This window comes from Mustela erminea, chromosome 1, assembly GCF_009829155.1.
Source record: "Mustela erminea isolate mMusErm1 chromosome 1, mMusErm1.Pri, whole genome shotgun sequence".
Classification (NCBI taxonomy): Eukaryota; Metazoa; Chordata; class Mammalia; order Carnivora; family Mustelidae; genus Mustela; species Mustela erminea.
The window spans coordinates 216,632,577-216,658,977 of record NC_045614.1 but is presented as its reverse complement, the minus strand read 5'-3'; the positions used below and the strand labels follow the sequence as shown (position 1 = coordinate 216,658,977).

The 26,401-nt window shown below is 61.8% G+C and overlaps 1 protein-coding gene across 7 annotated transcripts in view; it reads left to right on the top strand.

Moving 5' to 3' along the window:
- The window catches only part of PRDM15 (PR/SET domain 15), a 61,049-nt gene extending 35,284 nt beyond the window's left edge, over positions 1-25,765 (top strand). For 6 of the 7 annotated variants that reach the window (XM_032355738.1, XM_032355756.1, XM_032355764.1 and 3 more), the window contains 15 exons: positions 68-162; positions 534-621; positions 3,331-3,498; positions 5,794-5,888; positions 8,634-8,765; positions 10,325-10,459; positions 11,021-11,184; positions 12,000-12,079; positions 12,411-12,530; positions 17,098-17,229; positions 18,169-18,252; positions 18,621-18,796; positions 20,659-20,739; positions 21,999-22,208; positions 23,152-23,631. In XM_032355738.1, coding sequence (XP_032211629.1) covers positions 68-162; positions 534-621; positions 3,331-3,498; positions 5,794-5,888; positions 8,634-8,765; positions 10,325-10,459; positions 11,021-11,184; positions 12,000-12,079; positions 12,411-12,530; positions 17,098-17,229; positions 18,169-18,252; positions 18,621-18,796; positions 20,659-20,739; positions 21,999-22,208; positions 23,152-23,631 — 2,240 coding nt within the window. Of the gene's footprint in view, positions 1-67; positions 163-533; positions 622-3,330; positions 3,499-5,793; positions 5,889-8,633; positions 8,766-10,324; positions 10,460-11,020; positions 11,185-11,999; positions 12,080-12,410; positions 12,531-17,097; positions 17,230-18,168; positions 18,253-18,620; positions 18,797-20,658; positions 20,740-21,998; positions 22,209-23,151 lie in introns of all 7 variants that reach the window. The other variant, XM_032355728.1, reaches the window with a different exon arrangement.
- Positions 25,766-26,401: the final 636 nt, after the last annotated feature.

Genomic DNA, 26,401 nt, shown 5'->3' with positions numbered 1-26,401 from the left:
ACCCCCCAGACGTGTCCCAGGGACACAGCTGGAGTTGCGACCCGGCTCCGTGTTGGTCTGCTCGCAGGCGACAAGCTGTTTAAGTGTGAGGAATGTGCCAAGCTGTTCAGCCGCAAGGAGAGCCTGAAGCAGCACGTCTCCTACAAGCACAGCAGGAACGAGGTGGGTGGGGCCGGCTTCTGGGGCTGGCGAGGGGCGGGCATGCAGGAGGGGGGGGGCAGGCTGCCGGGAGGAGGAGGAGGCGGGGAGGGCCTGGGGCAGCAGTGGGCAGTGGGCCCCGGGGAGGAGGCGGCAGGGCCCCCAGGCTGGCGTTGGCCCTGCGCTCCCGGAATGGGGCGCTCTTCCTGGGCGCCTGGACGGCAAGAGCGGAAACGGCTCGAGTCCCTAAACCACGTGGGAGAGAAGCGGACAGCGGCGCAGACCGCAGGCTCGGGGAAGGTGCCGGCGTGGGGGGCAGGGGGCACCTGTCGAGGTGGCCCGCCCCCCCTCCCCCTCCCCCGCCCCTCCCGCGCTGACGGTGCTGCTGTCGCCAGGTGGACGGCGAGTACAGGTACCGGTGCGGCACCTGTGAGAAGACCTTCCGCATCGAGAGCGCGCTGGAGTTCCACAACTGCAGGACAGGTGAGCGGGTCCTCCTGGGGCCGCGCGGCCACCGCGGCAGGTAGGACACGCCACCTCGCGTCTGCCGTCTCCCTCTACTGCACTTGCTTCAGAATAGCTGCTCCTTGTCCCGAAGGAGACCCGGCTGGAAACTTGCCGTGGGAAGGGGGACGCGCGCCTGCCGCCCTCTCAGTCCCCCCGGGCGGCCGTGTGTGCCCCCACCCAAGGCTGGCATGAGGTCGGGAGCGAGCAGAGGTGTGTGAGTGTCCTAGGACCCCGGGATTAGGACCTGTAGGGGGAGGTTCGGAAGGAGAGCTCTGCCGCCCTGCCGCCTTCACTGTCTGCTCTCCGTTAGCCGCGATGCCTGGTGGTGGTCCCGACAGCCCAAGGTGGCCGCCCGGCACAGACCAGCTGTGCTGGGAGCCCACTTCTGTCCCCCATTTGGAGCCTCACTCGCTCGTGTGCTTGGACAGCCTGTGGCTGGTGGCCTCTGTGGGCCGGGCGAGCATGTCAGGCCCTGTCTGCTTGTGGTCCCACTCCGTCCGGAGAGGCTGGGCCCGGTGGCAGTGGGCATAGAGACCCACCGGCTTGGCCCTCGGTCCCGAACTCCAGTCCTGTTGAGCCGTCTGTGTTGGTTCTTGGCCCCTCGTCTCTCAGAGACCCCACGGGCAGCCGGCACCTGCTCCCGGCATCCGCGGCTCCCTGGGTGTGCTCGGGTCTGGGGACTCCTGACGGTCTCACGGCTTGTCTCTTCGCCGTTCCTTGCTCCCGTGATGGGGCTTCTGTGCGGGGCGGGCGCGTCCCGTTTCCCCTGAGCTCCCTGCCTGCGCGTCCGTCTCTGTGCCGTCCCCACGCCGTCCCCACGCCGTCCCCACGCCGTCCCCCCGCCGTCCCCCTCCAGCGTCCGTGCCCTCGGCCACCGGGGGAGGAAGACCCACCAGTCCTCTTTGATCTCAGATTCTCTGGGCGCAGAATGAGCGGAGCAGAAGTAGTAAAAGAAGTCAGAGCCGCCACTTGTGCCCGCCAGCTTCTGGTCCTGTTAACCGGGCGTGTACCTGTTTTTCGTTATATGGAAATAGCGGAGCTGCAGTGAGTTACTCTCCAGGGTTAGGAGTTTCAGACGGAAAACAGAATAAACCAGGAAACCGAGGTCCTTTCTGTAACACATCATCTGCAGCCTCACACTTTTCCTCCGCACTCATGTTAAGGGAACGTGTCCTCCGTAGACTGTCAAACCGCGGATTTCTGTGATGCAGGCAGGAGCTTTTGGAGATGTGTAGACGGATGGGTTCTGCTCAGGCATGTGCTCAGCGGGACCTGTCCCGGAGCTCATCTCGGCGGTCCTCGCGTTGTCCCTGACCGTCTAGGCAGAGCTGGAGAGCAGCACAGGCTCACGCCCAAGCCCTCGGTCACAGCCTGCACCGTCAGCCTCCCGGGCCGCTCGGCTCCCCCAGACACCCACCGCCCCCCTGCAGTCTCCCCACACCCCCACCAGGTCCCCGGTAACAGGCATTTGCTCTTTGTTGCTGCATTTTGTGGAAACACAGGTAGAGACCTCGAGGGCGGGGGTTGCTGGTGGCAGGTTACAGTTGGGACCGGGCACAGGTCTGGCTTCCTGAGTTGGGGACGTGCCCGCCCCACGACAGGGAAGGCCGCCTGCACGGGGCAGACTGGCCTCCGGCCACTGAGCCCTCGGGAACGGCTGCAAGTGGGTTCTCCGCCTGCGCCTGCTGGTGCTCGCGACAGAGAAGGCCAGAGCCCAAGGACAGCACTGCTCCTTCCCCGGCTCGCAGGCCCCGGGATGCGGGCCACCTGCTCAGGGGTGGGGGCTCACCGCGGCTGATAAATGCCCCCCGGGGTTGGGGGGGGCATGTACGCGGGGTGGTGTGCGTGTGTGGTTGTACAGGATCGTGAGTGGGGCTTGAGAGTGTGAGGTGTTTGTCGGGGTGTTGGGAGGGTGAGAGTGTGGGTGTGCGAGTGTGGATGTGTGAGTGTGGGTGTGTGTAAGTGTGGGTGTGTGAGAGTGTGAGGGGGTGACTGTGGGGTGTGTGGGTGAATGTGGGTGTGTGAGAGTATGGAATACGTGAGAGTATAGGTGTGTACCTGTGAGTGTGGGTGTGTGGGTGTGTGTGAGAGTGTGTGTGTCAGGTGTGGGTGAGTGTGGGTGTGTGTCTCTTAAGAGGGACCTAGAAGGCAGTTGTGTGCCCGGTGGGAGAACCTGGGCATCCGTGTGTGTGGACGGGGACAGGTGGCAGGGAAGGGACGGGGCAGGTGGGCCGTGGCGGGGCAGGTGGGGACGGAGCCCAGGGCGGCGGGGGAAGGACACCACCTCCTCTGAGACCAGGGGTCGGGGCCGCAGTCGGGTCGGGTGCAGGGAGAAGGCCAGACCGGTGGTCATTCAGGCCTGGCTCCTCCGGGGACACATCCCCAGATGCCAAGGAGGCGTGTGCGGCAGAGGCGAGGCAGGGCCAGCGGGGGAGCCAGTGTTACTTCCCTCCGCGAGGACCCGCCGGCTCGGGCCCCTAGTGTGCTCCGCGTGTGGTCCCCAGTGCTCGGCCGAGGGTGGTGGCACCTTTCCCGGGGGGCTCGGCCCCCCCCGCAGCTCGGCCCTCCCCCAGCCCCCCGGACCCTGGGCCTCGTCGCCGCTCCGCCCTCACGGCCAGGATGCCGATCCCGTCTTGAGCGCCGTTTACCTAAACGCCGCCATGTGTCTGCTTGCTCTCCCGACAGATGACAAGACGTTCCAGTGTGAGATGTGTTTCAGATTCTTCTCCACCAACAGCAACCTCTCCAAGCACAAGAAGAAGCACGGGGACAAGAAGTTCGCCTGCGAGGTCTGCAGCAAAATGTTCTACCGCAAGGACGTCATGCTGGACCACCAGAGGCGGCACCTGGAAGGTGAGCGCCACCGCGCCGGGGCCTCGGGCGGGGCCGGGGGCTTGGCCTCGTGGGTGCCGCCTGCGATGCCGCTGTCCCTCGGGGTTCGGGGAGGCCCAGCCAGTGCTGGCGGGGGGCCGAACGGTGTCTTCGCGGGAACCCCCAGAAACATCCTGGATGTTCCACGCTGAGAAGAGTTAAGAAATCCGGACTCTATTATTACTATTTTTTTAGAAATCCGGACTCTTTTTTTTTTTTTTTAAAGATTTTATTTATTTATTTGACAGAGAACACAAGTAGGCAGAGAGGCAGGCAGAGAGAGAGTGGGGGAAGCAGGCTCCCTGCTGAGCAGAGAGCCCAATGCGGGACTCGATCCCAGGACCCTGGGATCATGACCTGGGCCGAAGGCAGAGGCTTAATCCACAGAGCCACCCAGGCGCCCCCCCCCCCTTTTTTTTTTTTTTTTTAGGAATCCGGACTCTCTAGGATTGAGGACTGCGCCGTCCTTAAAAGCATTTCTTCAGAGTCTCTCACTCTCTTGAGAAAATGCTTTTGATAGGAGAGAAAGTGGGGAGTAAACAGCGTATGAAATTGGGAGGGGGTGACCTTGCAGCCTCGGGCACAGAGCAGAATGTTCTGGGCAGAAGCCGCAGCTGGGGCCGTATGTAATTTACCCTATGCCCCTCAGGCGCTCTGCGGGCCCCCGATGGCCCCTGCCGTCTGCAGCTGCGGTGCTGGGGAGCCTCCCGTCCGCTGGGGGCTGACAGGAAGCCGGCTGCAGGGGAAGCTGGGGCGGTGGGTTCAGCAGCAGGTGGGGGGAGGGGCCGCACGATGGAGGGGTGAGCTAGGATGGGGCTGGGGGTGGCCGGGCAGGGCAGACGGGAGCCCCGCGTGGGAGGGCGCCCGGGCCGCGGGTGTGAGCCGGGCGTTCCCGCCCAGACTTGCGCGGAGATCTGGCCAGACAGATCCTCTTTGCATCAGCATCTTCGTTGTGGTCGTCCCGGTTAGTCCCCCAAAGCCACGTCCCCCTTGCAGACCAGCCCGCAGTAAGCGGCCCTGGCTGACCACAGCACCTTTCTGTAAAAGCTTGAGAGGAGCCATTTGAGAAAGAATTGCAGATGATGTTCAGGCGTGTTGAAAAAGAGAGCAGAGTCGCGTGCAAGGTGTGCCTGGGGCACGCGGCTGTGTGTAGACGCGTATCCCGCCTCTTCCGAGTAAGACGGGACCATCCTGTAGGAATTTCGCACCCACTTTTCTGCTCGGCTGTTGCCCACGTGGCTTCGGGAAATGCACCTCTTTTCTCTCTGTGACCCTTCGGGTGGGGGGCACCTGGGCCTCTCCTGCTGAACCTGGTGCCCACTTTGTGCCTGCAGGGCCCCGGGCAAGCCCCACTGTGCCTTGGTTCCCCCCAGGCTGGTGGGTGGCTGAGCCAGCCCCTGCTGGTGGAGCCCCAAGCCCCATATGCCACCTGCCAGCGGTCCTGCCGGGGTCAGCATCTCCTGACGGGTGGGCACATGGGCGGCATCTTACAACTGGTTTTCACCACGTTTGACAGCTGACACACGAGGCTGATCCTTTTCTGCGGGACGAATGGACGGGTCTCGTGGTTCCCCTTCCCGTCAGAGCCTAGTCTCAGCCACTGCTTCTGCTCTGGTGCACCTTATGCCGCTGGAAGCCTTTGGGGATGTTGGGTTTTCACGTCCCCTTGACTGGGCGTTCTTAAGTCCGGCCCTGTGTTCCCTCGGTGGGATGCAGGAATGTTCCAGAACGGGTCCACTGGGTGGAAAGGCACTGAGAGCGAATTTCTCTTTTATTGAACGATACCCTGTTCCTGTGAGCTTCTAGAAATCCATTCTGATCCCAGGTATGAACTGTGAGGTCTTCAAACCTTAAGGAGTCCCTTGTCACTTGGTTTTTCTCCCTGATCCTGATTGACTGATTTAATTTGCAAGGATGAATATTGGTATCTTTTTGACCAAAACGGTCATCCCTGAGAATCCTACTTTGGCCTTGGGCGCTGGGATCAAAGGAGACTCCCTTCTTCAGCGTGAGCTGCTCAGTGTAGCTCCTTGACACCGTAAAACTCCGAACCCCCTTGGGTTTTCACACGCTTCGGGAGCATGAGTTGTGCCACGGTTTGCTGGGGCGCGTGCAGCCGCTCTTGCCTGGTGCCCGAAGGAGCGCTGGTTCCCGTGGTGCGTGCTGGGGGCGCCAGCCCTGCCCCCGCCGCCCAGGCAGCCACGCCGGCCGAGCGCAGGTGCCCAGCACGCGCGTGCTCCTGTGTATTCACTCTCTCGCTTGGGGGGGGCATTCCAGGAGTGCGGCGGGTGAAGCGGGAAGACCTGGACGCCGGTGGCGAGAACCTGGTCCGCTACAAGAAGGAGCCCTCAGGATGCCCCGTGTGCGGCAAGGTAACGCTCTCCCTTCTGGAACCGAGCTGGGAGCCCCACGCGGCCTGCAGCTAAGGCCCCGAGCTGCAGGAGAGTTTCTGAGTGCGCAAACAGAGGCACGGGTTGTCGAAAGCGCCAGCGCCTGCGCGTGTCTTACACTATTGTCCTCGCATTCTGCTGAGATGCGTCTCCCGTGAGTGAGCTAAGACGTGTCTTCTCCTCCGAGGCTGGCTTTCCCCCTGAGCCCCTCCTGGAGCTCGCCCTCTCCTCCTCAGCACCCCTGCCACGCGTCCTTGTGGCGGAGGACCTGAGTGCGGGGCCCCGAAGGTGCAGGGAGGCCCGAGGCCTTGCCTTTGTCCAGGCAGAGCCGGTCTAAGTGCCGACCCGCCCCATGGCCGTGGGCGCTCCGGGTGAGCGAGGCGGGACGCCACCCTTAGGGGCAGGTGCCTCCGAGGCGGGCCGTCTGGGCCGTGTCCAGCAGGGTGGCCTTCAGTCAGCTCCGTGCCGGGACCCGGTGCCGGCACTGCCGTCCAGGGTGCGCCAGGTTGCACGTAAAATGGAGCTGTTCTTTGTGAGCGAGTCGAGAGTGTGGCTGCTCCTCCCTCAGACTCGCACCCCAGGACTCAGGAGTCTGCAAAGCTCCTCGGTCCCCAAGGCTGGAGCTCCCATCCGTCCCTTCCGCAGAGCACCTGCTGCCAAGCGGTTCCTGGGGCGCCCACGCGGGCTCCGTGCTGCCACAAGGGGGTGGTGTGTGACCACCAGTGGGCGCGTGGGGGTGGGGTGGGGGAGGGGCACTGTTACCGGCTCAGCCTCCTCCAGTCCTGTCCCCCACCCCAGAGCCCCAGGGGCCGGAGCCCTGAAGCCAGGGTACAGCCCGCTGCCCCCGGGTCTGGACACCAGAGAGGTGAAGGTTACCAGCCCACGGCCAGCCGTGACACGGCCCAGCCCACAGCCACGGGGTGACGTGGCCACCTCTATTGACCTTTTCAAGGGAGAAAATGGAAATCCGTGTTTCCATGTGGAATTTCCTGACTTTTTTCAAACCACAAAGCAAACCAGTCAGCAGGATGGAATGGCCTGGGAGCCCCATGTTGGCATGTGCCCTGGGTGTGGGGGCTGGTGAGGCTAGAGGGAGGGCAAGCTGGTGCCGGGGTCTTCCTGTGAGCCCGGGAGCCAGGCCCAGACGTGCCAGGGGACGGGGGGGGAGCAGACCACCTGCCCCCCGTGTCCGTGACCGTGTGTCCTGCTCACCCTCCCTGCTGTCCGCCGGGACAGAGCCCGTGTCCGTGACCGTGTGTCCTGCTCACCCTCCCTGCTGTCCGCCGGGACAGAGCCCGTGTCCGTGACCGTGTGTCCTGCTCACCCTCCTGCTGTCCGCCGGGACAGAGCCCGTGTCCGTGACCGTGTGTCCTGCTCACCCTCCCTGCTGTCCGCCGGGACAGAGCCCGTGTCCGTGACCGTGTGTCCTGCTCACCCTCCCTGCTGTCCGCCGGGACAGAGCCCGTGTCCGTGACCGTGTGTCCTGCTCACCCTCCTGCTGTCCGCTGGGACAGAGCCCGTGTCCGTGACCGTGTGTCCTGCTCACCCTCCTGCTGTCCACGGAGCCCTTGTCTGTATCCGTGTGTCCTGGTCAACCCGCCCTTAATCACGGACTCTTGGGGAGCACAGGCACCATGTCCCTTCGATGCCCTTGGGAGATCACAGGTGTGAAACCACCTCGCCCTTGACTGGCGTTCAGACACATTTTATTCAGTGACGCGTTCATTGCGTTTGCGTGGAGGGTCTAGACAGGAAGGGAGAGCTCGGACGTTTCTAGCGCTGAAATCTCGGCTGCTCCCAGCGAGTCTTGTCTTTAACTTTGCCGCCTTGAGAAGACAGGGCTGTTGGCGATAGCTGCTGCCTCTGCCCCTCCCCAGGAGGCCTGCCCTGCTGTCCCGCCCTCCCACACAGCGCCCCAGGGCCGTGGTACAGGGTGGTTGGCCCCAAGTACCCTGAAAATCTGGGAAGGAGATGTCCCATGAAGACAGTAGCCTCCTGTGCCTCGTGAATCGTTTCTCTTCATTCATCTCTCGTGTTCTCCTGGAGCGTGTGGGGTCAGGCATCTCCTGGAGCGTGTGGGGTTAGGCATCTCCTGGAGCGTGTGGGGTCAGGCATCTCCTGGAGCATGTGGGGTCGGGCAGGCTGGAGGAGACCTGCTCTCTGGGTTACGTGCCCTTGGGACTAGCCATCCAGACGGGTGCTCTCAGATCAGCAGGGCCTGCAGGTGGCCTCTGCAGCCATTTCATCTCAGGGGCTCTGTGCCAGAGGGCACGGGGTCCCCAGCATCCTAGCCTGGCCCCCAGCATCCCAACTTGGCCCCACTGGGGGTGTATGGGGACGTGTGTGAGCCTCCTCAGCCACTGCACTAGACCAGAGACAGCAGGTTGGGGGAGTTGGCATGAATTGTGCCTGAAGCCCGGTCCCCACCCCAAGGGTGGCACTCTCCCTCGGTACGGACTTTCAGAAGATCCCGGCTGGTTCTGTGATTTTCCGGCTTCTTGAAAGGCCCCGTCCTAGTGAAACATCTAAGTGAGTGAATAAAACAGAGCCAGATCGCACTGCCAGTGGAGACGAGGACAGTTGGTTCCCGGGACAACACAGGCTCATACTGAGACCATCACTGGCTCACGTTCACACGTGACTCCAGCCCCGAGGCGGGTTGCGGGCAGGCGTCCAGTGTGTCCCTGCCCGGTCCCGGTCTGTGAGGTCCTGCCCCTCTGCCCGCAGGTGTTCTCCTGCAGAAGCAACATGAACAAGCACCTGCTGACCCACGGCGACAAGAAGTACACCTGCGAGATCTGCGGCCGCAAGTTCTTCCGCGTGGACGTGCTCAGGGACCACATCCATGTCCACTTCAAGGTGATGCCCGGCGCCGCCCTGGCCCGGGGAGCTCACGTGGCAGCGTGGCAGGCCCTCGTGGTCAGCGTCCCAAAACACCTGTCCACTTGGCCTGTCTTCCGGGGGGCGCTCGTGACCCCCTGCTGCATCTCGGGCCCCCGCGGCGGGGCTCACCTGACCGTTCCTCTGTTCTGGGTACTTCCTGGTGAGGACAGCGAGGAGTCGGGGGACCGCGAGGATTCAGGGTCATGGTTAAGGGCAGAAGGGCCGATCCAGGGAGCAAAGGGGGACATTCCAGGTGGCACCGAGGGCAGATGGAGACGGTGAGCGCGGGCCCCGGAGACGCACCACAGTGCCGGGACCGTTCCTGGCAGTTCCAGCCCCCGGTGCAGGCTGGGGTTTCACTGGGCAGGTGGAAATCCAAGGCAGGGGAGAGGCGAGGCAGGAGTGTGGGAGCCCCCCCCCCCAGTGCAGGCACTGAGCCACGTGGACGAAGCTGGGGCCAGAGAAAGGGCCCAGGAGCATGTGGGGGCCTTGGCCGGGGCTCGGGGCTCGGACTTAGACCTCCGTTTGTCCCTGCCTGAGCCCTGGGAATGGGGGCCCGGAGACCTGCCAGGGAAGGATGGTTTCCTGAGGATTCGATGAGATGCAGCGGAGGCGCAGGGCCTGGCCAGTCTGAGCACCCGCGGGGCACGGCGCCCGGCAGTGCCTGTCCTGGGGCAGCCTTCCTCCGGCAGGTGCTGCTGCTTCTCCGCTAAAGGGAGCCTGAGTAAGAAACACAGCAGTAGGCCCTTGTGAAAACCTCCCCTCTGCCCCGGGAGGGAAGGGGCAGACAGGATGGCGAACTTCCCAAAGGAAGCCTGTCCACCCTGCCCGGAATCCCAAGTCCTGTGTCAGAGGCAGACTGGCCGGCTGTGGTGTGCCCCCTGGCGGCCGTGTCTGGGAAATGGGCCGTGGCAAGGAGGTCCGCTGGGTCCCGGCGGAGGAGACAAGATCCAAGACGGGGAGCCAAGCCCCCCATCCCCCTCCCGCCGCAGGCAAGGCCTCTTCCGCCAGGCCTGTCCGCAGCCCCGCTGTGGGGCCCCTCAGCTGCTCGCAGGAGCTTCTCTGACCTGTGACGGGAAGACTGAAGTGTTCCTCATGGTCTTTTTCAGAGAAGTAATAACTTTTAGCACAATCCCTGCCAGGTCATATGCAAACAGGCCTTAGAGAGGACTGACCCCTTCCCAGGGGGCGAGGTGGGTGACCGGTCCCATCACAGCCGGGGACACTAGCATCCCCAAGACCAGGCAGCCCCAGGCCGGGCTCCCACCCAGGGATGCAGGGCAGAGGCTTGGTGGGCTTGGCTGGCCCCCGGCCGGGAAGGATCATCCGAACTCAGGCAGGAGGCTGGCGGGCTTCCTGCCGGGATGTAGGGTGCACGCAGAGGCCCAGGGAGCCCCAAGGGAGGCGGCAAGCAGGACCCCCACGTGGGACTTACGTGCAGCCGAGAGGCGCTGCTGCCTCCTGTGTGTGGGGCAGCCGCGCTACCGCTGGGGACGCGACTAACCCGCCAGCGCCTCTGCCGCCCTGTGCTGCAGGACATCGCGCTGATGGACGACCACCAGCGGGAGGAGTTTATCGGCAAGATCGGCATCTCCTCGGAAGAGAACGAAGACAACTCAGACACGAGCGCGGACTCGGAGCCTCACAAGTACAGCTGCAAGCGGTGCCAGGTAACCCTGCCCCCGCCCCCGCCCCTCTGCACCTGGCCTTCGTCCTGTAGAGAGGCCTGGGTGGGGGCCGGCCCTGCCACGCGCCTCCTGGGCGGGGCAGGAGTGGTGGCTCTCTTCCTGCGACCACGACCACGGTCTCAGACGGGGGGGGGGGGGGGGCGCTGCTGACCTGCACGCCGCCGAGGGGCTGGACCGGGTCGGGGAGCGGTGGCTGGAGGCCGGGCTGCACGTTTGCGTGGGTGGCCGGTGAGCGCAGATCCCTGTGTGAGGCTTTGGTGGCCGCAGACCAGGCAGCTCTGTGCTCGTCACGGCACCTGGTATGGAGCCATCAGGGCCGGCGGGTGGAGGTCCGCTGGGTGGGGAGCTGAGAGGCCCAGGGGTGGTCCCGTCTGGAGGGCAGGTCGGCGGACGCCTGCCTCCTGCACCCCCGCGCACTCCATACTTGGAGGCATCCCTCTCTGTCCGGCCGGGGCGCCTCGGTGCGTGGCGGGGCCTCGGGAGCTGGGGGCCGGGAGGCCGCTGGTGGGGTGATCTGGGGGTGATGGGTGTGCCCGTTGGCAGCTGACCTTCGGCCGGGGGAAGGAGTACCTGAAGCACATCATGGAGGTCCACAAGGAGAAGGGCTACGGCTGCAGCATCTGCAACCGCCGCTTCGCCCTCAAGGCCACGTACCACGCGCACATGGTCATCCACCGCGAGAACCTGCCGGACCCCAACGTGCAGAAGTGAGGAGGCCGCCCGGGGTGGGGGGCTGCAGGGCTGGCCTCATGCCATGGTGGGGGGCGCGTTCCCCGCGGGGAGGCAGCTGCTCTGACACCGAGTCCGTCTCCCCGGGGAGCCCCGCGGCCGGGCCTGGAGGGAAGCGGGCCGTCCTCGTGGGTCCTGTCTCCCTCGCCCTGCTGGCCTCAGCACAACAGGGTGCTTCCTGGCCTGCCCGCAGAGCCACCAGAAACCCCTTCTCTCCAACAAGGTCAGGCTCCTGGGGTGTAGCCCTGTGGCTGCTGTAGCCCACGCTCAGTGCTGGGTTCAAGAGCGGCGAGCCAGCCGCCCCCGGCAGAGGCTGGAGTAGTAGGCTCGGGCCCTGCCAGGCACAGGGCCCCCGATTCGCCCCAGCAGTGAGGTGCACCGTCTCAGTTCTGGGGGCCGAAGGTCAAGGGGTCGGCGGGGCCTGCTCCTTCTGGAGGGGGCAGCAGTTCTGGGCCTCCCTCCTCGGCGGGCAGACGCCGCCTTCCCGTGACTCACGTGGTCTTCCATCGTGCGTGTCTGGGGCCCAAGGACACCCTGTCCTACCCCGCCCCCATGACCTTGTGTCTCACACGACCTCTGTAAAGACCGTTTCCAAATGCGGTTGGGGTTTGAGGTGCTGAGTATCAGGGCAGCAGCTTGTGCATTTTGAGGGGCACAGTTCAGCCCTGTTGGAGGCGAAAGTCCTCCTGCGTCTTGCTCCGGCAGCGGCTTTGTTGCCTGCCCTGAGCCAAGGCAGGGCAGGGGGCTGGGGTGCTGCGGCCGCCCCTGTGCTGAGGCTCCTGTCCGCCTCCAGGTACATCCACCCGTGTGAGATCTGCGGGCGCATCTTCAACAGCATCGGGAATCTGGAGCGGCACAAACTCATCCACACGGGTAGGGCCCTGCCACGGGGACTGGGCTGGGCTGGGGTGTCCTCGCGCTCCCTGCTCTGGCACCCGCACACCCCTCCTCCGTGCCTTCCTCTGGCTTCTCCCGTCCTGGGGCCTTGTCACCGCTTCTGACCCCGGCTTGGACCCCTGCCCCGTGGCCCTGGGTCCCGGGGACCTTCCCAGCGCCCCGGAGCCCGTGGTAGGCTTCGTGCAGGCCGAGGGAGCGCCTGAGGCAGCGCACCGTGCTCCTGCCACCGCGCTCCTCCTTCGCGGCTCTTGTGCTGTGAGCGCGGATGCGGGCCTGCGGGGTCACGTTCGATGCGCTTGTTGCTCAGGTGTCAAGAGCCACGCGTGCGAGCAGTGCGGGAAGTCCTTCGCGCGGAAGGACATGCTGAAGGAGCACATGCGCGTGCACGACAACATCCGGGAGTACCTGTGTGCCGAGTGCGGGAAAGGTGGGGGCGCGGGGTGCGCGCGGGCGAGGTCCGGGGGCGCGTGGATTGGGTGGGCAAGGGGCACGCACAGGAGAGGTACGGTGTGGGGGCCCGGGGCCCGGCGGGCGCGGGCTGGATGGGCGCGGGGCGCACGTGGGAGAGGTAAAGGGACGTGCGATTGGGTGGGTGCTGGTCGGGCGCGGGTGAGGCACGGGGACGTGGGGCCCAGCAGGCACGGGGCTGGGCCGGCGCGGGCTCACAGGAGAGTTACGGGAACGCGCGATTGGGTGGGTGCCGGGCGGGTGCGGGTGAGGTATGGGGACATGCGGTCAGGCGGGCGCAGGGCACGCACAGGAGAGATGGGGGGGCACGGGCCTGGCGGGTGCAGGGCTGGGTGGGCGCGGGGCACGCACAGGAGAGATGGGGGGGCACGGCCCGGGGGGTGCAGGGCTGGGTGGGCGCGGGGCAGGCGCAGGAGAGGTACAGGGGACAGGAAAGGTAGGGGGGCACGGGGCCGGGCGACCCAGGGAGCGCCTGCCAGGACAGGATTTAAGTGAGAGGTTAGAGGAAAAATAGGACCCAAAGAGAGAACAGGATAAGTTTTCAAGTGGGGAAGCAGCCAGGCCAAGGGCCGTGGGAAGCGCGGAGTAATTCTAAGAATCCCCGGGTGTTCTGCGCACACACGCAGGATCCCCAGCTCTCACCACCTGCTAACCGGAAGCAGCGACGTGTTAAACAATGATTTATTGTGACCAGCGAGACTGTGACCCTCATTTTAGTCAGACGAAATTAGTTGAACAATAATAAACTTAACAAAATATCTCCCATCCCTAAGTAAAATGGGGAGAAAAGGTGATCCTGCTACATGGTAAAGGTTCAGCCCATTTCTGTTCAAACAAAACAAAATCGTGGAGAAGAAAGGGAGCCCGGAGCTTCTCAGGCTGTCACCAGCGGCCACCAGCGCCGTCTGTGGCAGGGCAGCAGGGCCGTCCCCGCAGGGACACGTGGCACATCAGGGCTGTTGGCTTTGCTGTTATATCTTTTAAAAATTGTGCATTTTTATAAAGTCTTTCTTTTTCCTTTACTTGGTTTTTTAAATTAAACGAAAAAAGACTGAAGAGAACACCAGTGTCTTATCATGCGTCTCCCTGGTAAGCCGTTAGCACGTGTAAAATTAGACCAATCCTAGAAGCTCGGAAGAGTGACCTGCCGGGAAAGCAAAACGTCATCCTCCCCCTGCCCCCCGCCCTGCCCTACCCTTGACCCTATCTGCCTCTCCAGAGGTGACAGTTTCTTGTCTGTCCCCCAGGGTCACTTTGTGCAAAGGATGCACAGATTCCTTCCCTGGAAAAGCAGTGCAGGCCCCTAGCCCAAAACAAAGTGGCGCGCAAGGTGAAGTTGTCGCTCCCGCCTCAGACCCTTTACGCTCTGGAGAACCATTGTCACCATTCTGCAGGAACATTCTAGAAGTCTCTGTGCTTCTCGTAGTGATATCCTGGCTCTCCCAGCCCCTTTCCCCACTTGCGGGAAGGGACAGTGTTGAGCACCACAGAGATAGGGAGGGTCAGAGGTAGACCTGGTAGGGATGCCCCCCACCCAGGGGGCAGACGCCACACCTAGGTTCCCCTAGGGGACCTGGAAGAACAGGGGCAGCTGCCCAGGGTGGGCACTGAGGTCAGAGCCACATCTCACAATGTTACATACTTGGTCATATCAGAAGTGTGCTTAAAATTTAGTTCCGTGATTTTGTCCACGAATTCTGAAGACTTTTTATAAATGCTGGTGTTAGTACTTGGACTAACATGTTATCTCACACGAATTAAATCATCGGTGTGGTCAGTTTGCTTTCAGATTAGTTATTGCCATGTACAAGCAAATGCTTGGGTTTATCTGGGGTTTTTTGTCCTTTGTTTTTTTACTTATTTAGAAATTCATTTCAGAGCATTTTCATGTCAGAATGGGTAAAATGGCCTCAATGTGAGTCTCGGAACCTGGATGGGACTCTGTCCTGGAGACTCCTGTAACCAGACCTTTGCTTCTGTATTAAGGGCTTTTTTGTCTTCTTTCATTACAAACAGTGCTGTAGAAGGACTCTTGATTATTGTTTGTTACTTTACTTCTTCTTCCCCAAAATCCGAGGCCTGCCTGGGATTTATTCAGGGGAGAGGCTGTGAGGAGTGACAGGAGTTTCAGCCCCAGCAGCAGGAGGAGTCAGGATACCCAGGAAAATACTGGGTTCCGAATCGCTCGGTGTGCCGTGAATTATTTGGGTCAGGCCCTGGGGAGGCAGCTGTGGGGCCTGCGTGCAGAAAGCCACGGGGATTTAAAGATGCAAAGAGCCCCCCCCGTTCCAGATTTGGGGATTCTACCCATTTAAAACCCCAGCAGCTGGCCCAGAGTAAGTTGAAAATGGGATGCAGAGTGAATCCAGATCCCAACAGAAGGAGGCTTCAGATTTCCACCGCGTGGCAGTCATGCTTATTTTAAAGCTGTTCGCAGATCTTTTTTAAAGTGGAGAGAGAAGTGTGGCTTGTCACTGATGCGGGCTGCGATGGGGGGTCAGAATGGGGAGTCTTTCCTTCTATGCATTTTCTTTTTATGACCGTGTGTTATTTTGTAACGTAGAATCCGTTCATTTTAGATGCATGTGGGGGAGATGCAGGTGTGGGGCAAGACGGCACGGACTGGTTCTCTTCTGTTCATCTTCTCTGCCATGGTCCCGTCAAGGCCAGTGCCAAGATGCCCCAGTGCCTGGCACAGCCTGGGGGCAGCCGGTGCAGGGAAGGGAAGGAGGCAGGCGGACTCGTGGACCTTGGGTGGGAGCGTACATTGCTACAGTTGGGCTGAGCTGTTGGGCACTCTTAGCTGCAGTTAGAAATGGATCTTGCTTATTTGGGGTACAAAGATCTATTTGCGGCTTAAACGTAATGTAGCACTGTTTGTAACAGAGAATGTAACAGGCTTGAAACGTGGGTGGCTATTTCCATTGGCCTCAGGGCCCTTGCACTGGCTGTTTCCTCCACCAGAAATGCTGTTCCCCCAAATAGCTAGAATTCAGTCCCTCCCACACTCCTTCCGGACCACTGTTTAGATGTGTTCTCTAAGGGGACCCCCGTCTGTCCCCCAGCATGAGCTAGCTTCTGGGACAGTCACTCAGACTCCTGCCTGTCTGCTGGCTCGGGCGGGGGGCGCAGTTCTTGTGGTTTCTCGCAGGCTGGGGTCGGTCAGGGACCTGGGCTGGCTGAGACCCAGCCCCACCTCCCTGGCACAGGCAGTCTTCCGGGAACCTGGTGGGGACTCTGGTCAGGCACTGCGATCTGCCACGGCTGTCACCGAGGACAGTCCTGGATGTGGGCTGCATCTGCCCCGCTCCGGTGCCCCTTTGGTCATCTGTGTGTGGTTCCAAGTCTGCTGCCCACTGCTCACTGACCCTGCCTGGTTCAGTTTGCGGCCAGCGGGACTGGACACTGCTGGCTTTGTGCATGGGAGCCACCGCCTACCTGCTCCGCGGCCCCCTTAGCACTCCCCACACAGCCCTGCCCACCTAGTGGGCATCCTGGACTGGGACGCCCACCGCGGACTCCCACCCATAGGGGACCAGCCCACCCCGCCTCTGACTCCCACACCATACCGGGCCCCCCGCCGCTGACTCACACCGTGTACCAGGGACATCCCTTCTCGACTGGCCTAAGTTGGTGAGGCTGTAATTTGTTGCCCGTCCTTTAGCAAAGGGGCGTTGGGCTAGAGGCGGAGGGAAGGTTGGAGCCCGCACCTTTCCGCACTGGCGGTCGGCGGTCCGGAGCACTGACTTCTCATCACAGTGTCGGCGCCGTCGGGATCCACAGCTGCTGGGGCAGGCTGACCCCCTCCCCCACCCTCAGATAACTGGGCTGTGTCACACAGGTCACATTCACGCCGTCTTGCTGTGAGCGCTGACCCTTAGGTCTGCGCAGGCCCCGGAGAAGGTGAGCTTCTCCACAGGGACAGTAAATCCCTAAGGGCCTCTGAGGGCGTCAGTTCCGTCTCGCCCCTGGTGGAGGGGGTCCTCTAGGAGAGACACCTCCACGCCCTGACCCCCACTTATCTTGTTCTATCCCCACCGAGACCTATGCCTGCCCGAGGGTCCAGGTCAGGCGGGATCCTCTGGGGGGTTCAGGCAGTGTGTGGAGTGGGGTGTGGACACTGTGGGGCGGGGTCTAGGTGTGCGGTGGGGGTGTGGGCACTGGGGGTGGGGTCCTGGCCCAGGGTTGGGGGGCAGGCACTGTTGCAGGCCTGCATCATGGGCCGTGTAGGGGTATGGGGTGCGAGCACTGTGAGGGGTCCTGGAAGCAAGCGCCGTGGGGGGCGCCTGGGGGTGCCGCGTGAGTGGTGGGTGGAGGCATGGGGGGCCGCGTGGGAGGCACAGGCGCTGTGGGGGGCGCATGGCAGGGCATGGGTGCCACAGCAGGGAACACGTGGGGACGTGGGCACGGGGCAGGGATGCGAGCTCCGTGGACGGGGTGCAGGCGTGGTGGGGGTGTGGGGGGGCACAGGTGCCGCAGGGGCGTGGTGTGGCGGGCGGCCGGCTCAGTGCGCGCGTCCGCGGCAGGCATGAAGACCAAGCACGCTCTGCGTCACCACATGAAGCTGCACAAGGGCATCAAGGAGTATGAGTGCAAGGAGTGCCACCGCAAGTTTGCGCAGAAGGTCAACATGCTGAAGCACTACAAGCGGCACACGGGTGAGTCCGCAGCGCGGCCGGGCCGGGCGGGGTGGGAGCTGCCCCAGCTTCTGCTCCTTGTAGCTGGGCTCTCAGGGGCTGCCTCGGCCGGCGACCGTCTCCTCCCAGGGGGCACCCCATCTGCACGTTGCCGCCCACGTGCCCCCACGGTCACCATCCACGCGTTTGCTGAGCTCTCCCAGGGCTGCCCTGCTCGTGCCTTGCACACAGCCGTGTGCCCGAGCGGGTGCCCACGAACTGACTGCACAGGCTTGGCTGTCCACCACCGCTCTGTCTGGGGTGGGAGACACTGGAACGTCCCAAGTGTCTGTACGTCCCCGAGAAGGAAGAGCGCACCTGTTAAAAGTTGCCGTATGCATTAATTTACTTAGAGGTTTGTGATGCGGCAGGGAAAAGACAGCCTGTGTATCAATTACGAGTTCCTTCTCAGGAGAGACGGGCGTGTGGATGAGCACGTGTGAGAGAGAAGCAGGGGACACGGGGACTGAGGCGGGAACCCTGCTGACCGGCTGTGTCTGTGTGAAACTTCTTTCCCGTGGTTCCCTGTGTCCCCTGCAAACTGGGTTTCGAGCATTGCCCTGTCTGGTCCAGCTTCCCTGCTCGCCCACCCCCCTCATGGCCCCCCTGGGAGACGGATGAGCTCTTGGGTCTGGGGCGAAACACATGGAATCCCAGAAAACTTCAGAAATGTGGTGCCGAGTGAGGCTGACCGCACTGGTTCTGCTGGTGCAGAGCGGACGGAGGGCCCGGGGCCTGGTGGCCTCACCAGCCCCACCGAGCGAGGCGCTGCTGAGCCGCCCAACTGTCCGGTTGAGTGCTCTGGGGTCCCCTGGCCCTCCCCTTGCTGCACCACGGCCTCTGCGCACACAGAGACCCTTGGCCAAGGGGTCCGGTTAAAACCCCGTGGGAGCCTCTGAGGTCAGCGCGCCTCTCCTGCAGGGATTAAAGATTTCATGTGTGAGCTGTGCGGGAAGACCTTCAGCGAGAGGAACACGATGGAGACCCACAAGCTCATCCACACAGGTAAGCAGGGCGGCGGGCCTGGCGCTCGGCCCCTCGCCCCGGTCCCCGGTGCGCCCCTCCCACCCCCGCGTGTGTAGGGCGGGGATAGTTGTCCACCTGCTCTTCAGGGCAGGCCTTTTTCAGTGTTTGGTCTGTCCTGCCTTTGTGGGTGGCCCCTTACCCCCTAAAGGTCAGCCCACCTGGACTCTCCAATGTCCACTCCCGAATTTTCCAACGCTGGAGCAGCATCCCACGCCATGCTCCGGGAGGAAGGCCACCGTCCTGCTCATCTTGGCCCGGGCCACCTGTCCCCCCGCCTGTCCTGTGGGTCGCGGGCCGACCCCGCTAGTGACCCGGGCTTGTGTCTTCCTCCCCGTGTGCGTGGGCAGTGGGCAAGCAGTGGACGTGCTCCGTGTGCGACAAGAAGTACGTCACCGAGTATATGCTGCAGAAGCACGTGCAGCTCACGCACGACAAAGTGGAGGCGCAGAGCTGCCAGCTGTGCGGGACCAAGGTGTCCACCAGGGCCTCCATGAGCAGACACATCCGGCGCAAACACCCGGAGGTGAGCCGGGGCGGGCACACGCGCTCCCTCCCCACCCCCGCCCTGCGCTCGCAGACCACATCACACTGGGTCGCGGGTCCCCCCTGCAGACCCAGGACTCCTAGGGACGGGTCCCGGCCCTTATGTTCCCTCTGCCTCTGGGAGGCGCCAAGCGAATGAATGAGTGAGTGAATGAATGAAGGGAGAGCCTCCCACACAGTTTTCGCTGAGGTCGTGGGTTATGGTCTCACTAGAATCACAGCAGGACAGAAGCTCGACCTCGGGCCCTCCCTCCGCCCTTCCCGTCAGGGTGGCTGACACGGCGCAGAACGGGGCCTCCCTGTGGCAGGGGGCCGAGGCTGGTCCCAGCACCGGCAGGAACAGTCACACAGGGAAGCCGACTCTGCCCACCTGGGCGCAGGCTCCAGAGGAAGATCTGGGGCATCAAATAATTCACGTGCTTTAAAGAGAAGCAAACAAAAACACAGATAGAAAAAAGCGCAGGTCAGCAGCTGTCCGATGACTCTGGGGGAAGGAGTCACGCATGAGAACATCCGTCGATCTGACGGGCCGGGCACCCCCGACTCGGGATGCCGTCGGTCCGGCCCAGGAGCAGGAGGCAGCCCGGGGGCAGGTGACTGGCGTTCCCGTCAGCAGCCGCTCTGAGCTGCTGGCAAGGGACGGCTGTTTGAGGAGGACACTGGAAGACTCGAGTGTGCGCACACGTGGAGAGGAAGCGCATGAGGCTAAAACTCAGAAAAGAACCTTCAACCTCACCAAATCCCAGAAACGGGAATGTTCGCTGAAGATGCCGTCCTTCGTCTGTTGGCTCAGCGGGGGAACTTGAGATTGGAAGTGACCGTGCTGGGCTGGCTCGAGGCGGGCACCCTGGTCATGGCCGTCCTCCTGGGGGCAGCGTGGCCGTACTAGATCCCTCCTCCCAGTGGGAGCCCTGCGGCTCAAGTCCTGACAGCGTAGCCGTGTGCTTGGAATCAGATACACAGTTGCGAGTGGCCACAGTTACACGTCCTACAGGCTGCATGTGCACGTGTGTGTGTGTGTGTGTGTGTGTGTGTGTGTGTGTGTGTGTGTGTGTGTGCAGTGCTCACAGGAGGGACAGAAGACGGCGTTGTACGGGGTCCTGGTGTTGAAATTGTCCGCCACAAGCAGCCAGCCGGGGTTTCGGCCTCTCCGAGTGTCCACCTGGTGGACCGCTGTCAGCCAGCTGTGGCACTGGGTCTCCGGGCCCAGGGCAGGTGCCGCAGGCTCTCCACATGGTGACTCTGCAGTCCGTGCGAGTTCTCTGTTGCTGTGTGGGTTTCTGTAGTTACCCGTGTTCACAAGGAGCCCGGGAGTCGGTCTCTGCAGACCGGAAGCATGCTGCTGGGTGCGGAGAGAGGCCGCAGCCGGCGCGGAGGGGCCCAGCGAGCCCTTTTCTCCAGCGAGTCCTTTCACCAGGATCGGAGATCACTCCCTAGCGGACTGATCACTCTGCAAGGTCCCCTTTCCATGCCTGCTTCTCCAGCGGGGGCGGCGTTCGCCACAACCCGCCTGAGCACGCCCACACTGGGCAGGGGTGGTGGGCAGGGAGGGGTAGGCTGTCGGACGAGGGGCAGAGGACGCTTGTCCGTGCCTTTTCTCAGCTTTGGTTTCCCAAGGCTCTGGGGCCATTCCTTGGGATCTTTTCACCCTTGTTTCATTCTGTGTTGTTCAGACGTGCACACACGAAGCTGCCGCTGGTGGGGAGCCCACTGTCCAGGATGCATCTTGCCCTCCTGGACTTGACAGTCCTGGACTCGAGCTGAGCTGGGTCGGGAGCAGGGGGATGCCTGTGAGGCATGCAGGTATCGCGTCCCGGGCTTATCACCTGTGCTCACCTGTAGGTCCTGGCCGTGAGAATCGACGACCTGGACCCCCTGCCGGAGACCACCACCGTCGACGCCTCCTCCATTGGCATCGTCCAGGTCGGCACTGAGCAGGCCCGCGGGCTGGGGCGGGGGGTCTCGGACAGGAGCTGTGCACAGCTGGAAGCAGAATTGCCTCTTCTTCAGGGACCTTGCACTTTACTCTGATGGCCTTCAACTGATTGGATGAGGCCCACCCACAATAGGGAGGGTTATCTGCTTTCCTCAGAGTCCACTGATATAATGTTAATCTCATCTAAAAGAATACTTTCTTAGCATCTTTGCTGCACAGCGAAACACGTGGGTGCCCCAGCCCAGCCATGCTGACATGTGAAATTAACTATCCCAGTTAGAGTCCATAAAAACTCAGCATAATGAGATTACTGTAACTAAAATAACTTTATGAAGTGAACTTAGTTTTTAAAGATATTTTAAGCCACTGTGTTCATCAAACTAGTGTTTTATTATAACGGGAATATGCCATGGTCTTGGTTGCTTTAAAATCATGGGCCACACCTCTGTTTGTAACAGCTCTTTGAACAGAGTACTCAGGTGCTGGGTCGCAGTGGTGAGCTCGAGAAGGCCTGTCCCTGCCTCTCTGCAGCACCCCAGAGGCCCATGGCCCACGTCCTGCCTCGATGAGGGCAATCCGATGATGGCCTTGCCCTGGCGGGCTTCCACTGGGTCTCTCTGCCGCTGGGTGAGATTTCAGCACGTGGGATGGCGTAGGAGGCCCAGGAGGCGTGGTCGGTGACCAGGATGGCCTCTTGGACACCCAAGCCAGTCACGGCGTCAGCCTGGTTCTGAAAATTGGTCAGTCTGCAGCAGTGCACCCTGGACGGACCAAGAAGCGTGCAGTGTGCCTGTCTGGGGTCACCACACGGCTGGCACGGTAGCCGTCCCCAGAGGAGACCATGTAATGTTCTCACGGCCAAACCCGTTCTGATCCAAGGTCATTTCTGTCGGAAGTTTGCTTCTGCCTGGGGATGAGAGCACGGGCATGATTGGATTTTCAGCCTCAGGTAGAGCTCAGCAGAGCTGAAACGGGCATTAAAAACTTGTCTTTAGAGATGCTCACGTTCCAGCACTAATTGTGGCTTTTAAAAACAGGACATGCGTGTAATTTCCTTCACTTTTTAAGAGAAAGTGAACGCAATGGGGACACGACCCATCTCTGGGAGCACAGGAGCAGCCATTGCCGTGGTTGTTCTGTCCCCGGGGCCACCTGGGGGCATGTCCTGGGACTGCACTGGGACCTCTGTGCCACCGTGGGGACACAGTCCTGGGACCCGGATGTTGCTAAACGTTGTGTTCTGCAGCCTGAACTGAGTCTGGAGCAGGAGGAGCTGGCCGAGGGGAAGCACGGGAAAGCCGCCAGGAGAGCCCACAAGAGGAAGCAGAAGCTGGAGGCAGAGGCGGCGGGCGCCCCGGGGCCAGAGGAGGCCACCTTCAGCGAGTACACGGAGAAGGAGCCCGTGCTGTCGGGCGTGGGGGACGAAACGGACTCCGCGGTACAGAGTATCCAGCAGGTTGGTTCCTTCCTGCGGGGGCGGGGCATCCCCAGGAGCAGTTGCGGGGCGCGGGGACACTGCCTGTGCCCTGCAAACGTGCTGATGCTGGCCCAGGCCCCGCGGTGGCAGGCGCTGTATGGGGCACTGCTCCCATCAGCCAGCATCAGCACCGTCCTTCCCGGCTCAGACCTAGAGGTCACAGCTGTCACCGGGACTAGCGGCTTGACCGTGGTGCATGTGTGGGGTAGGTACCTCCCACCGCTTGGGAATCAGGAGCTTTCTGGGAGGCTATAAGTGGCCCCTGTGTGTCTCCTTACCGTGAGAGTGGGACCCGCTGCGTCTGCCCCTGTGAGGTCACACCCAAGGTCCCCGGAGCATTGGCGGAGGCAGAGATGCCGGTCGTCTGCTGCTTTTAATGGAAGCCTCCGATACGCTTTGGTTCTGAGGCTCGCAGACCTCTCGCCGACGTGTCTCGTGCCTGGTTTGGGGCACTGACAGTCACGGCGTGTACTTGGCCGTCCGTTCCTCTCCGTGGAGCAGATGCTGCCTCTCTGTGCCTTCTCACTCCGGAGCTACAGATGTGTGTGTTGCTCTTTTCAGCGTGATCGTTGGGGTTTTGTTCAGCGATGGCAAAGCGGTGCGAGCAGCGAGCACAGAGAGCTCCTTCCCTCTCGTTGTTCCTTCCCTCTGCTCTTTTGCTGGCCCAAGAGATTGTTTGATTTGGGTTCTAGCCGGAGCTCTGTGGTTCCGTCCCTGTCTTACTGCTCTGTTACGCTGGCTTTATTTTCTGGGACCAAACTAAGTTGGTTTAATTCTTCACCAAAGGTCGTTTTCCTTTCTTCCTCCGGGCCAGGGGTGGGGGGTGCCGGGCGGTGGCGGGCGTGGGGCTCCTGCAGCAGAAGGCTTTGCCGTTGGCCATTCTGCAGACTGTTAACCGGCCTGCGTTGTGTGACCCTTGCAGGTGGTCGTGACCCTGGGGGATCCGAATGTGACCACCCCGTCGAGCTCAGTGGGCCTGACCAACATCACCGTGACCCCCATCACCACTGCCGCCGGGACTCAGTTCACCAGCCTCCAGCCCGTGGCCGTCGGGCACCTGACCACCCCGGAGCGCCAGCTGCAGCTGGACAACTCAATCCTGACCGTGACCTTTGACACCGTCAGTGGCTCTGCCATGCTGCACAACCGGCAGAACGACATCCAGATCCACCCCCAGCCCGAGGCCACGAACCCGCAGTCGGTGGCGCACTTCATCAATCTGACCACGCTGGTCAACTCCATCACGCCCCTGGGCAGCCAGCTCGGTGACCAGCACCCGCTGACGTGGCGGGCGGTGCCGCAGACGGACGTGCTGCCGCCCCCCCAGCCGCAGGCGCCTCCCCCACAGGCGCCGCCGCCGCAGGTGCCGGCCGAGCCCCAGCCGCAGATGTACAGCTACTGAGCCGCGCGGCCGAGAGCGCAGACGGAGACCCACATTCGGGTGTCCTTTCTCGTTTTGAGATTCATTTGCTGGATACCAAACCGAGGGGAAAAAAAGTTATTACCACAGCGTCCATAAGGTTGACTTAGCTTTGCAGCATTCTCTCCAGACCCCCTCCCAGCATCGCGGTCTGGGGGCGCGCCTCGAGTGCCCCCGGCAGGTGGCCACGTGCGCCTGGCAGAGCTCGGTGTGGGGACACGCGGGGTCCGGGGGAGGGGGCAGGTGGGAGCAGACAGGCGAGCGAAGTGTCAGGAGGGGCACAGGGGCCCATCTGCCTCCTTCAGGGCGGGGTTCCCACCTGGGGGCTCGGGGCGGAGTCCCACGGGACGGGGGTGGAGAGGAGGCTCCCACTTCTCGCTTCTGGGTGTTTTTGATGAATGAGCAGTTAGACGTTAAAGTGACGTTTATTTTCTTTAATTGGAGTCGAGTTGAATTTGTGACCCACCTCTGGGCTAAAGGCGCCCCGTGGCCTCCGCTGACGCTCTGGGCGCATCGGCCCGGGCTGGGGGTTCCCAGACATCGCTGACTCGGGCCTCAGAGGCCTCTTTGTAACATAATGTGGATCGATTTTTCATTTTTTTTTTTTTTTACTGTGTGTCGAGCCCATGTTACGTATTCAGGACTGTCCCAGCCACGTTGTTTTCCATCTTGAACGCGCTCGAGTCGTTTGCACTGTAGGAGCGTCGGTCTGCATGCAGCTCTGCGCGGCTGCCCGGGCGCGAGGGACACGCCACCGTGGGCAACACGGCCGCTGCATGCGTCCCTCCCCGGGGCTCCTGCACGGCTGCCCGGGGACCCTTGGCCAAATATATTTATCACGGTGAGGCTCAGCCGATCCCAGCGAAAGACATGGAAGAAACCGTGCGTTCTTTCTGCTTGAACCGAATTCCAAAGACTGATGTGTTTCAAGACCAATGTTCTAGAAAAATGTCGAGCGAGCATGGCTCTCCCAGCGGCAAAGTACACGTGTCTCCGAAATCCAGAGGGGCCGCCTTCTCCTGCCAGGCGGCGACAGAAGCAGAAGAGGTTCGCTCACAAGCAGAAGCGTGAATGGCCTTCGTGAACGAACGTGCCAAGTTACAGCCGCGCCGCGTCCCTGGGATACGCACTTCCACGCGCGGGCGCGCCCGTCAGCGGCCTGGGGCCTGGCCCGCGCCCGTCAGCGGCTCAGCCAGGGACACAGCGGCGCCGCGTTCAGCGTCCTGATCCCCGTAACGCTGTCCGAACCACATCCTAACGTGCCCTTATACTGGCCTTGCTCCCTCCTTACCGTGCGTCCTGTCTTCTTGGGACACCCACGCGGGAGGACGAGCAAGGCGTCCGTAGTGAATACGCCCGAGGAATCTTGTGCCGTCGCTGAGGCCGAGGACGATTCGTTCTGCAAAATCCAAGTTTCCCAGCACTTCACCTGGTTCCTAGCAGGAGTCTGAGGACAGGGCTAGGATTTGTTTCGTGCAATGCTCGCCTCCAGAACCGCGGGGAGGCCCACGCCCGCCGTACGCAAGCGTGTCTCCGGACGCGGCTCCGTGACACTCCCGTCGCCTGCCTGGCGGTTGAATTCACAGTGGGAGATTATTTGATTTTTTAATTTATGATAATTATTTTTATGTTATTTATGTATATAATTAACTGCTTTCTACACAAAAGTTCCATCAAATGAACTTGGGCTGGGAGTGATATATTTTCTAAATACCATCTTTGTTCTCCAAATATAAGGGGGCCGGGTACCCACGGGATCAAGAACACCAAGATTCCTAACGTATTTAAAAAAAGAAATCACTGACAATTTTTTTTTTTTTGCTCTCGCAGCATAGAAAGGGTGAATGAATAAAAATACGAACACGATTAACCCTCTGTTCGCCTTTATCTCTTACTCCTCTTCCCGGTGTAATAAAGGCCTTTTAAATTACAGTTTTATTTTTTTAAAGACTTTGTTTGTGTGCCTGGAGTAAGGGGGCCTCCGATGTTTCTAAAGCACCTCGTGTCGGCCGCGCGGCCTGGCTGGCCTCCTGCTTCCTTCACACCCACGCCTGTGGAAAGACCCTCCGTGTAACCCTCAGTTAGAACTCTGAATAAAAATCTGATTCACTCCTGAGTTTCCTGTAGACGCACTTGGTCTTAATAGGGTCACTATTGGGTGCAGAATGGGTCTGTGGGGTCTTAAAACCGATGCTGAGAATTTGCACACGAGAGACGGAGTGAAGGAAAAAGTGCCGCCCAGCCAGAGTCCTTGACCGGAGATGCTTCTGCGCCAAGGTCACGGCGGACTGATAGGACGCGCGGAGACTGGCAGCCGACCCCGGGTGCAGCCGATCCCAGCTGTGTCCGTGGGAGCCACCGCGGGCCCCGTCGCAGCCCCCGGGCTCTGTGCGTCTGGGCTGCTTACTCTAACCTAAGGCACCACGGGAGCTTACCTGTGGCCTGTGCATCTGTAAAGTCGGGCCGCTCTGTGCCGCAGTCATGGTAAGACTCTCCCAGAGCTGGTGTGCCGAGGAGGGGGCTGGGCGTCCGGAGCGATGCCGGAGGGGGACACGTCGCCTGTGCCGGCCGCCACCTCACCGTACCCAGCGGGAAATCCCGGGTGTGGGGGGCAGAGTCACGGACCTCACATGTTCTTTCCAGCCACGGCGTCCGCAGGTGTGGCACTTACGGCTCCTCCGCTCAAGACGGTGTCCTTGGTGACGTCCCTTCGCATTTGTGAAAGGCACTGAGACTGTTTCAAGAAGTTGCG